Source organism: Neophocaena asiaeorientalis, unplaced genomic scaffold, assembly GCF_003031525.2.
Source record: "Neophocaena asiaeorientalis asiaeorientalis breed wild unplaced genomic scaffold, Neophocaena_asiaeorientalis_V1.1 scaffold78, whole genome shotgun sequence".
Taxonomy (NCBI): domain Eukaryota; kingdom Metazoa; phylum Chordata; class Mammalia; order Artiodactyla; family Phocoenidae; genus Neophocaena; species Neophocaena asiaeorientalis.
In genome coordinates, this window is record NW_020175018.1 from 8604372 (window position 1) to 8616278 (window position 11907).

The following is an 11907-nucleotide window of genomic DNA, read 5'->3' on the forward strand; positions in this document are numbered from 1 at the left end:
TATTTTTTAAACAAAATTTATTTTCTGATGCTAAAACTAATAATGTTCATTGCAGAAAATTTGGAAAACGAGTAAAGGAGGAAAAAAAAACCCTTATAATCTTGTTACCCACAGACAACATCATCATTAACACTTTGGCGTGTATTCTTTCAGTCTTTGTTCTAACATAGAAAATTTCATTCACTCTAAGGCATTTTTTTCACATTTACATCTGAAATTGGGACATATTTTATAACTCATGGCTTTTTGTGGTTTAATTGGCAGAATATTTTCTTAGAGGAAAACGAAATGATGTTTTCTTACAGTCATTGCCATCTTATTTTCATGAAATGTGGTATATCCTTGTAGCTATACTTTAAAGACATTTTTGTGTCCTAGTTTACCCAGCACTTAAACATTTTTACCATGTTACGAAAAATTCCTCAAAAACTTTTCTGAGGCTGTGTACTTCCTTGTATAAATATAGCACATCCTATTTAATTTTTCTCAGTAGCTGGATAGTTTATCTCCCCACCCCTTTTTTGTGTCTCTAATTCTGTAGTGAAATTCCTTGTATGTAAATCTGTATCTAGTCACTGCTTTTTCATTTTTTTTGTTTTTTTTTGTTTTTTTTTTTTTTTTTTTTTTGCAGTATGTGGGCCTCTCACTGTTGTGGCCTCTCCCGTTGCGGAGCACAGGCTCCAGACGCGCAGGCTCACCAGCCATGGCTCACGGGCCCAGCCGCTCTGCGGCATGTGGGATCCTCCCGGACCGGGGCATGAACCTGCGTCCCCTGCATCAGCAGGCGGACTCTCAACCACTGCACCACTAGGGAAGCCTGATTTTTCATTTTTTTAGCCAAGGTTCCTAGAAGTGAGATGACTGGATCAAGACCTAAGAATATTTGTGTTGCTTTTGGTGTGTAACACCAGGTGACTTTTCCAGTAGGTCATCTGCCAGTTTACAGAGAGAACACAGTTTTTCAGAAGCTGTAGTGCTCAGCAGAGAAGCCATCTCTTGGCTCCCCAGAAAGGAGATGCTCACACCTTCATGTCTTCTTTGTCTCTTCACATCTGACATTCAATTTCAGCAAAATGTGGATGACTGTGAGCGCTGCCGGGAATTTTTCAACAAAGAAGGGCGCATAAAGGGCATCAGCTCAGCTAAGGAAGTTTTGGATGAGGACACAGATGAGGAGAAGGAAACACTCAAGAACCAGCTGAGAGAGATGGAACTGGAACTGGCACAAACCAAGCTGCAGCTGGTGGAAGCTGAGTGTAAGATCCAGGTAACAGCTGCCTCTGTGCCCCCGGCCAGCCCTCTGCCCCTGGTGTGGCGGGACCCAGACCTGCACGGGGTCAGGATTTCCCTGGTGTGGGCTAGAAACCCCAGAAATGATCTTCATGGTTTGGGGTTTTTTTCCCTTTTAAACTTGAACCATAATCCTCATGGGAAGAAGCCCATTACTTGCTATTTACTAGTGGATGTTTAATTAGCATTTAGCCTGTCCTAACGATTGGACTTTCTCATAATGAGAATTATCCATCAAACTTGGAATCTTTCTGGTGGAGCAGAGAATGCATGATTTGAAATCACAGCTGCACCACCAAACTCTTTGACCTTGGGTTAGTAGTAACCTCCTTTCACCTCAGGTTCCTCCTCTGCCAGTGGAGGTGATGAGGGATCACTCTGATGGTTTGCTCTGAGGACTAAAAAAGATAATGCACGGGAAGGGCTCAGCACGATATCTGAGGGCTTCACAAATACAGGCTTTTATGCCCCCGCTCCCGTCACTTACCCAGCTTTGTGACTTTGGACGTATTACCTAATTTATCTGGGCCTCCTTTCCTTATGGAGAAACGGGGGCTTGTTTTGTTCATCGTTATACTGCATGGCTAGTTCCATCAGGCCTGATGCTGAGCACAAGGTAGGCACCAGGCACAGTTCGCAGAAGGAACCAAGTTCAGGACTAAAGCTTAAGCCCTGGTCTTCGTATCACACACGGTACCTGGGCGTCTACTTCGCCCAGGCCCGGTTCTCACTGTTGGGGCCGCACAGCTAGCACGTGGCCTCCGTGACCATCCAAGGCGGCGAGGAGAGGCCTCACCAAGGACAGTATCTGGGCTGTAGTCCGAGAGTGAGCAGAGGTTGCTGCTGGAGAAAAGACAGAACAGTGAGCCTTCCTGGTGGAGGGCATGGTGTGTCCAGCAGCACAGAGGGAGGAGAGGGCCTGCCTGGAAGGGCCGGTAGGAAGTAGGGGTGGAAGTGGGTGCCAAGCTGGAAGAGTCTCTGCCCAGACTGTGAAGCATCTCGGACATCTTGCTAGGGGGTCTAGGCTTGAAAGGCTCTTGCCGGAAATTAATGCTGCATTCTTAGGTAGAACATTTGGTCTGTCTCCTGGTATGCAGTGGGTGGACGGAGAGGGAGACGTTCAGGTGGGAGGCCGTTTTAATAAGTAGACGAGGCAAGAAATGAGGAGGTCTTAACTAGGAAATCTCCCAGAGCTTTAGGCACTCCAGATCTTTCTATGCCACTTTGAGAACTGGGGGAATTTCCAGAGCCCTCTCAAGAGGAAATAGACTGAATTCTTGTCTTGGCTCGGCTCTGGGGAGGCAGTGTCATTAGCACTGGAGACCAGCATCCTCACGTACGTCGTTCCTCTTCCAGGACTTGGAGCACCATTTAGGCCTTGCCCTCAACGAGGTACAGGCGGCCAAGAAGACGTGGTTTAACCGAACACTGAGCTCCATAAAGACGGCAACTGGGGTTCAAGGGAAAGAGACTTGCTGAGAGCAGCTGCTGCCTCCAGACACCTTCAGAAAACATGACACCTTTTGTTGCCTTCTTTGGCCAGATGTGTGATTCTGTGACATGTCCCAGGACCAGAATGTACCTAAGTCAGATCCATAGAAGCATGTGGGTAGGTTGTTGGACCAGAGCTCATGAAGCAGGCAGCCTGTGCGGTAAGGCCCTCCTCACTCCTGATACTAACAGGCCTGCCGGCTGGCCTGCCACCCTGGACGTTCCAGAAAGCCACTCCTCCGTGTGACCTCCGGGCCTCTTCCCGGTTAGGTCAGCTCCTCACCCAGCCCAGCGGCTGAGTGACATTATCAGAGTCTGGGGATCCTTCAGGCCTTTGGTTTTTTTCTAAACCTTTAATCTTTTTTTTTTAAATACACATATTATTATATATTGGGGGAGGTGGGGCAGGGGATCGGTAGCTCAAATAATTATCTGCTCCAGTGCCAGCAGAGGGTCCTCCAGGTAGACATGGAGAAGCACTTTGTTTTAAATAGGAGGGTTTCATGGTTGTAGGTGAAGCCACCTAGTTTTGTTAAACTAACTCTACGATGCACAGGTTTTTGGTTTGGCATTATTCACATGTTTCTGATCAATTCTATGCAACTCTCATAGTTCCTGTTGTTTTTAGTGTTAGCTGCCAAATGACTCCACAGTGCTGGGGTGGGTGACTTGACCGACTGTCGAGACTGGATTAATCATAACGTGGACAAACCTTATTTTGGTTAATGTGTCGTGTGTGTGTGTGTATATATAAATATCTTTTCCCAATGCACCCAATTGACAGTGTTTAAATCCCAGACTAGGACTGATCTGCACAACTTAATTATGTGGTTATTTTGGGCACTTAATTTCACTCAAGGTTTGTCGGGCTCTGCTCTCCACCCTGCTGTCGCGAGAGCTGTGAAGAGCTCCCTCACTTCAAGGTTCTAGTGTTTTTGCACAACAGCTTGTACAAGTGAGAAAGACTCTGAGGTGTGTGTGTGTGTATGTGTGTGTGTGTGTAAACGTGAGGATGTGCAGGACACACATGCCAAGAGGCCCCCGTCCGGCTGGCCTGTGTCCCTGCCTGCCTGGGCCCTCCCCGGAGTGAGGCTGGGTGCAAACCTCACTGTTCAGATGGGCTGCAAGTTCTCGCTTCAGAACTATGGAATAGAGGTTTTAGCACCTTTTTTATAAACAAAATAACTTTAGACTTTTAATTTATATAGTGATATGCTGACAGGCTGTCTCGCAGATGACTGTCGTCTTCTCTGCGTGCAGTGTGGAGGTCGCTGGTTACAAGAGGCACTGGTTTGTACATAAAGACACCTGGGTTGTTTTGTATCTCTTTTCCTGTTGGCTGTATTAACGCTTGCTGAGGTCATCTGTGATCAGGGAGGTAACAAGCGGCAACCCCTGACCCCCAAACCATCCCCTCCACCGCTTTCTGTGTCTTTCTTGTTCAGTTACCAAAACAGCTGTAAGCCCATCTAAAACTAGGTGCGTGGACATTGTGCTAGGGTAGTTTCAGTGTGTCAACTTTATGAATTGAAATATAAACCAGTAAACTTGTATTACTATTTCTTTTGTTGGCTTTATTTTAACGGCATATTCATTAAATATTTTGGTACAAACAGCATTGCTTTGTAACAACCAGTTTTATCATGGTGTGCTCTTGCCTCCCTCCCACGGGCAGTCAGAGAAGACCACCCTCTGGGCTGACAAATAGGTGTACTTGAGCATTGGGCAGCGCCTCCCCGTTCATCCATTCAGACACTTAATGAGCAGCTAATGTGCTCCAGGCCCATGGGGTGAGAGAAGACACAGGCTTTGTCCCCTGGGAGGCCTGTGCCTTCATCGTGAGCATTGCCTGTCTTGGAGAAATAAAGTGAGACATGACCTGTGTATTTGAGGGTTAGGGAAGTCTTACAGGAGGTAAGGGTGTGTGTGGTAAGACCTTGAAAGACAAAAGCATCTCACCAGGCAGAGATGGGAGAGGGAGTTGCAGGCCCAAAATGTGAATGTGCAGGGGAAATGGCTGAAGAGCAGAAAGGCCGAGTACCCGAGGTCCAGTTATGCTCTGCTGGAACCTTCAGGGGAAGTGGTGGCATGGCCAGCAGGTACCTCTTTCCGAAAGCTCCTTTCTGTTCCCTGCTGGTCATCCCACACCGCAGCACCATAGGGACGAGGCTCCCAGACCCTCGGCCGTCCTTTACCACCTCGCCCCCTTCTCTGCAGCAGGAAGAAGAGCAGTGCTTCCCCAACCCGACGGTCCCCTCCTTGCTTGACCTGCCCTCCAGGACCCCCTACACCCAGCCTTTGGATGGAAGCGGCCTGAGATGCAGGCCATGAAGAAGGGAAGGTGGTGAGTGAGCCCTGCCCCATCTTCTCTCCGCTGAACTGAATCAGGGCAGGTGCCTAGCAAGGGGCCCGGCCATGACAGATGCTCTGCAGAGACCAGGACAGGGACTCTGGAGCACAGTTGGGATCCCTTTGCCGCTCACAGACTAGAAGGCATATTTCTGGGATACACATTCCTGGCCAACAAGGGCCAGAGTCCAGATGGGCCAGCCTGCTCCGGGCTTTTCCAGTCCCCAGGGTCCCGGTGTTCCGGAGTGTAGGGACTCTGCAGAAATCCTCATCCCAGCAGCTGTGCCCTGCCAGGAGAAAGGCGCCCATAGCCAGTCAGCCTTGGCACGTGGGGCCTAAGGTGACTCCGGGACATCCGGAGAGAACAGGCAAGCTCCGCCTCGGGAGAGGGCGGGACTGGACGGGACTGGACGAAGGCTCATGGGCTTGGTGACTGGGAATCTGCTGGCGCTCAGGAAGGGAGGAGAGCAGAGGTGGGTGGGGCACAGCGGAGGGGCCAGACCCAAGTGGGTTGAGAGGCGGGAGGGTGGGAAGCAGAAGCAGGTGAGTGTGGATTTCAGGAAGCCTGCTCAGCCTGTCCCGTATTTCTGCGTGACAGGCTGAGTAGACCGTCTAGCAGGCCCTGTTGAACCTGAGCGGATCTGCAGGGCCTGGTCATGATCTCTCAGGGGGAAGGATGCAGCTCAGAATGAAAGGCAAGAGGCATCTGCTGCCCCTGTCTGTTCTGAACCCCAAGTCCCAGGGGCAGGAGTGAGCCACGAGAGGAGTGAAGGAAAGAGAACTCCATGGGAGCTAAAACTTAGTCCAGAACACCGCTCTCATTGTGAAAACCAAGACATCTATGCAGGGGAAGGAGGTAGGTGACGAGAGGAGAGTCATTTGGCCTCTCAGAGCCCGTTTCTTCATCTGGCTGATGGGGGTTTAAAAGGCTGTCTGTAGTGCTTCACTTGCTCAGAGAGATGCCTGCTTCTGACCCTGGGATGCAGATCTTCTCCTAAGCTTCATTTGGGGGCTGATGAGACAAGTGAGCTCAGAATGGCTGAGGTGCTCGCTCCCAGAACAAGAGGACCGAGCACTCCGTTTCCCTGCCCTTCCCCCACTTTTATAGGCGAAGAAATCGGGCCCATAGAGCGGTTCCTGGCCCAGACCACAAGGCTAGGACGTTAATCCCCATCTCTAACTAACTTCCGGTGACCAGCAGGGCAGCTGCTTTAAGATGACCACGTGGGCAGTAGGTGGGTGTAAACCCTCACAGCACTTCACTACAAGCAGCGTACCTGGGCCAAAAACCCTGAGTTCAAGGCCGGGCCGTGACCTTGGATGCTCACGTCACGTGGATAGGTCACTTCACCCTCCCAAGTTGTGTGTGTGCCATGGCTTCGGTGCCCATCTCGGTCTCACACGGGTTGCTGAGCTACTGTTAAGCTCCTGACCCTTCCCCTGTGTTCTCCCCCCAGTTGTCGCAACACCCCTGTGAGTTAAGTGACGTTATCCCCAGATTTGAAAGTGAAGGTGAAAGGCCCGTGATGACGAGATCTGGGATGTCAATGCTTTGTACCAGGTACCACCACCTCCACCTTCTCTTCCAGGGCCCCAAAGCAAGGAAAGCAACGCTGCTCCCTCCACACCCCGTTTTCAACTCCTCTTGCTGTTCCCTGTGCCAGTCACAGGCCAGAGGGTGGGAGTGGGGCCCCTGGGAGGAAGCAGCAGCAGGCCGGCCTGGCCAGCTCTTCTTTCCATCAGTGCGCTGTGGTTGTAAAGCCCAGGGGACAGTGTGCAGAGCGAAGGCGGCCCTGAGTTACAACACACCCAGTGCCTTCGTCCACTTACCTGGAGGGCAGCGACAGGCCCGGCCTGGCTCCCTCCAAGACCTCCTGCGTGGGCCGCCTTTGCCCTTCTTCCTGGGGTGGGCAGAGACCTTACTGTCGTCTTGGAGTTTCTGGGGTCAGTCGACTGCAGGAACCTCACAGGGGCAGCAGTAGGAAGAGCTTTGGCTTTGTTTTCAAATTGCTGCTGCCATTTCGAAGTCCTACTCCCTCGGGCAAGTCCCTTTATCTTTGAGCCTTAGTGTCCCGATGTGTACTATCTGCCACGGGTCAGGGGTCAGGATTAGGAGGGAGGCAGGTGTGTGAGGGGCACCCGGTGAACGCTGAGCTGAACTGAGCTGAGCTGAGGCGGCGGCACTCGTGCCACTCGCTGCACCAGGGGCCCGGGTCAAAGGTTCGGGTTGAGTAAACATTTGGCACCATTAGCAGAGAGGCAGCGTTTCAAAGACCGCAGACAGACAGGAATAGGAATGAGGCCTGGCCCTCAGCATGAAGGGAAGATCCTTCCACATGTGCTGAGCTGGAGAGTCAGGGCCAGGAGGGGGGTCTGCACCTGACGCTTTCATCCGTCAAAGCCAGAGTCAGTCCGTCCTGCACAGAGCAGTGCAGCCCATTGCTGTTGAAGACAGAAGCTTTTATTTTTATTCATCCAGATGGGGAAAATGCAACATGTCAGGGCATTACAGACAAGCTGCAGCAGCCAGACAAGAGGGTCAGTCTACGGCAGAGTCCAACACAGTCAGTGTGCAGGAGCCGCAGTGTGGGCGCTGCCTGTGGGAGTCGGGGTGCAGAGTCCCTTTGGGTGAAGGCCAGGCGTCTCTGGGTGAGGCACTGGTGACAGTCCACACGTGCAGGCTGCTGCTTCAACCACGCCGCAGGTTGAAAGTTCGGAGTCCTACGTGTAATCACTGCCCCAGAGAGGGAGGACAATCCAGGGTGGTCGCGTTCTCCAATGTTTTTTGTTTTTTTTTTTTTTAACATAATACACAACATGAAGTTATTGCCAGGGACTCTGCACTGTAATTAATTATACTATGTACACTTGTGTATTCAGAAAACACAGTAAATAGATACAGATAGGTATTTTCAATAGATTTCTTAAAAACTACCTTGGCCATCACCAGACCAGAGAGAGAGCAAGCTGTATACAGCCAGGAGTCCCCAGTCACGTGTGTAACTGTGCAGGAAACCGGGAAAGGTTTTCTACCCACAACTAAACGCAGCCTTCTCCTTGCCTCCTGAACCCCCATCCTGGGGCCCTGGAAGGGCTACGACTGAGCAGGACCCCTTCCTCCTTTGTGAGGGAGGCCCCTTCTTGAACCGCTCAGGGCTTCAGGTCTAGACTGGCTGCCTCCTGTGTCCTTCCCAGACAGTGAGTTCTGCTCGGAATGGGTGAGAAGCGAGTCTCAGAGGCCGCTCTCCGGGAATCCTACGAGGCAGGGAGACCCGAGTGCCTGCACTGTGGGGCTTAACAGGCAGAGCCGGGCCCCAGGCCAGCCCCTTCCCTGGCCCTCCTGCCTCACTGTCCCTGGAAGTGCCCTGGCCCTGATTAGGGCTCCCTCAGGAGACCTGCCTTTTCCTGAAGGTGTGACTGACTGACGGCCCCAGCCAGCCACTTAGACCAGAGGTTCAGCACAACAGGCCAGATGGTCCCTAGTCAGAGGCCTGAGTTGACAGATACTTTGGGGAAAAGAGGATCCACACTGCTAAGAGCTGAAGTAAATGAAGTCTGCCCAACGCAGGTGGCTCATGACTCATTAGAAGACATCAAGAAGGACAGAAGCAGAGGAGGTGTCCCACCTTGACCAAGCATTCCCTTTGCCGCCTCAAGCCCCTGGGAAAGGAAGTCCGTGTGGAGGTTGGTGACAGCTCACAAGACACGCAGAGCCACCCTTGATTCCCGGGAGATGCGGAAAGTAAGGCCTCTGGTCAGGAGCCCTGAGGATGCCTGTTGTCTGAGAAGCCACCACAGTAAGTGAACGAGGGGACAAGCGGTACTCAGTGTCCCCTCTGCAAAGTAGGGGTGCAGTGTGAACCCCACCTGACCGCACAGGGCTGGCCTGAGCAGGAGACACTGCCATGGTCAGGGAAAGGGACGCATCAAACACCAGCACTGCCAGCCTGGCAGGTGAGAGAGAAGAGGTGTTTCAGGAATCTGACTAAACCCCACACCATGCCTCGTGTGGGCCATCATCACAACCTGGGCGTCAGGGCCGCAGCCGAGGGAGCCAGTGGGGGAAGAGTCGAGGAGGCTCACAGAGCGGCACGGACACGTCAAGGAAAGGAAAGGAGCGCCAGCTTAACCGCAACTTAAGCCCGTCACGCCGGCGGAAGGGAGTGGGGGAAGAGGCTGGACACGTAAGGTGCAGCTTTCTTGATTAGCAACTACCAGTGGAGAAGACAGTCCTCTTAGCTTTCTAAACGCCTGTCCTTATCCGTGGTTCATCTTCACGAACAAAAATTTTAAAAAGTCTTGCCAGAAGAGCAGAAATATCTAGGTTAGAGTCAAAAAAAGAACTTTCAGACCATCATCTGTTTCCCCAAGCAGGAAAATGAGACAGATGGCATCTAGCTTATGGCCGTGGGCCAGGATGGGGCAGGGGCCAAGCTTGAGCTCCACGAGGGTCTGGGGTGCCCCAGACACAAGCCTCCCTGTGAGGCCAGAGCCGCAGCACAGGCTGAGCTGCCCGATGAAAGACCACAGCTGGAGGCACATCCGGCTGGGCCAGGCTTGCCTCTGTCTTTGCCGTTCCAGGACCCCAGAAACACCTCTGGAAGGCCCAGGCTGTGCCCCTTAGAGGTGGGAAGTTACGTGCCCGCTGCCATGCTGAGGGCACCGCCCCCCGGAGCCTGAGGAGCCCCATGGCAGCAGCCCACGTGCCCTGGATTCTCCGCGACTCTTCCTTCCACAACCACCTCCCGACCTCAGCAATGACAAGCCGTGCCCTCACTCAGAGCAGGCAGCAGCAGTGCCCTCAGGCAGCCCACCACCCACCTGCCTGAGGCCCTGCCCATGTCTGCCCAACGGCTCAGGGCAGCACCAAAGCCCTCGCCTGCTGGCTCCGTCCCCAGAGGATCCACAGCCACACGAAACTGGTCCAAGGTGCGGCGCTGCCGGAGCCCTGCGGGGAGGGCCCCCCGGGGTCAGCACGGCCACACACCCCCGCCGTGGGGCCTCGGGCAAGCGCCTTCCCTCCTCTGAGCTGCACGTGCTTCTCACCCACTCTTACGGGCCCGCGCGGGTTTCAAGGAAACGCCATCTGCGCAGCCTCTTCGCGGGCTCGTGAAGCCAGCACCCTCCAGGCTTCTGTCCACGCCAAGGGAGCACGCGGGCAGCTCGCGCCCCCGGAACCTCACCTCACGGTGCTCAGTCAACAGAAGTTCCCTTCACCTGCCTAGAAACATCTCTGAGGGGAAACACTGTGGAGAGTAGAAAGCACTACATAGAGTCTTTTCCTTGCCCCAACTACACGGAGCACCTTGGGCCGGCGCCGTGTCCGATCTGCAGTCTCCCCCAGCCCGACGTCAGTCCTGGCCTAGAGCGTCGGGACGCACCTGAGCAGCACCTGCTCCAGCCTGTGCGTCTTGCCCCGGTTTACAGGCACCAGCTCCATTCTGAAGTGAGGGGAAGCCCATCCCTAGCATTTTTCACCCTCATACACCAAGGCCCCAATCCAAAATTAGACATGAGACAGAAGAAGCCCGAAGGCCGCAGACCATGTCAGGCTCTGCCGTGTCAAAAACCGTGCCACTCGCTGGCCCCCTACAGCCGGCGGCCAGAAAAGCTACCCAACTTGGGGGTCACTCCTTCCCACTCGGGTACCAGCAGTAACCAGACTCTGGGCAAAAGAGCCCAGACTAAACTGAAAGATACTACTTGTAACCACAAACGTGGTCTTCCCCAACCAGAGGATCTTTCCAAAGTGCATCTGTGATCACTTCACCTTCCTGAGCACAACCTCCCACTGGCTCCCCAGCGCCCTTTATTCACAGGCTGGGCCGCAGCCGTCCTCCTCTCCGGAGCTGCCTCCCTCCCTCCCTCAGGCTCTCCGGGTTCACCCTCAGCCTTCTCTCCCTGAGCCCCGTTCTGTATTTCGCTCTGCAGCACCCACTGCCCCGAAAGGGCCCACCTCTCACTCAAAATCTGAGGTCCTTCTGGGCAAGAGCTGCACACCTAACAGATGCGCAGGAAGCCTTCGTGGGAAGATAGACGGGTCCAGGCAGCAGACAGGAGGAAGCTTCCAGTCATGATTAAGCCAGAGGGTGAGTAACCGCCACAGTCCAAGGCAGGGATTGGCGAAGTGTGGCCTGCAGCCACGCCTGTCTGTCTACATTCTGCCTCTGGCTGCGTGGGTGCTGCTGGAACGGCAGAGCTCAGCATCTGTGACAGAGCGAATGGGCCACAAGCCTGAAAGAGTTACTCCCTGGACCTTTCCAGAAAGTTTGTCGACACCAGGCCTAAGGCCGCGTTCCCATCAATTTCCACACTGTGACACGCAAAAAAGGTGATTTTTCTGTGGCCCACTGGGCTAAACAAACAAGGCCACTCGTAGTTAGAGACACCTGGTCACCCCAAAGGCCGATGCAATCAGTGTCTCAGTGAACCCTAACCTTTCAGAGCTCTGACCTAAAGGCTCAAAACCACCACCGCCTTTTTAGCCCCCGTCCCCAACAGAGGTATAGAAACACAGAAGTGCAGAAACCTACCCCGACTCCTCGGGTCTCCCTGCCCACCTGTGCAGAACGAGCCAGAGGTGGCAGGACAGACACAAAACTGAGGCCCAAAGCAAATTCTCTAGTAATCTTAAAATTGCGCCTTTTCCCCTTCCCTGTAGCACTCTGTGGAGCAAGTGCGTACCTTCCCCGGCTAAAGACCCTGCTCTACAAATGCTGAATCCAGTGAATTCCAGCCCTTGCCCAGGTAAAGAAGCCAAAACATTACTTTTTTTAA

The 11907-nt window shown here is 53.2% G+C and overlaps 1 protein-coding gene and 1 long non-coding RNA gene across 5 annotated transcripts in view; one reads left to right on the forward strand and one right to left on the reverse strand.

Annotated features, from left to right (window-relative positions):
- RABGAP1 (RAB GTPase activating protein 1) overlaps positions 1 to 11907 on the forward strand; it is a 169863-nt gene that overhangs the window by 147551 nt on the left and 10405 nt on the right. The window contains exons 25-31 of one of the 4 annotated variants that reach the window (XM_024762276.1): positions 1070 to 1267; positions 2647 to 5125; positions 5729 to 5986; positions 6239 to 6365; positions 6588 to 6691; positions 11062 to 11219; positions 11792 to 11806. In XM_024762276.1, the coding sequence (XP_024618044.1) occupies positions 1070 to 1267; positions 2647 to 2769 (321 nt within the window). In that variant the 3' untranslated portion in view covers positions 2770 to 5125; positions 5729 to 5986; positions 6239 to 6365; ... (1 more) ...; positions 11062 to 11219; positions 11792 to 11806. Of the gene's footprint in view, positions 1 to 1069; positions 1268 to 2646; positions 5126 to 5728; positions 5987 to 6238; positions 6366 to 6587; positions 6692 to 8698; positions 8835 to 11061; positions 11220 to 11791; positions 11878 to 11907 lie in introns of those variants that run through there. The other 3 variants (XM_024762277.1, XM_024762278.1, XM_024762279.1) reach the window with 3 other exon arrangements.
- On the reverse strand, positions 7570 to 9036 carry LOC112411234 (uncharacterized; the record flags this gene model as incomplete). Its single annotated transcript, XR_003005590.1, has 2 exons — positions 7570 to 8702; positions 8831 to 9036. It is a non-coding gene; the product is annotated as an uncharacterized LOC112411234 (long non-coding RNA).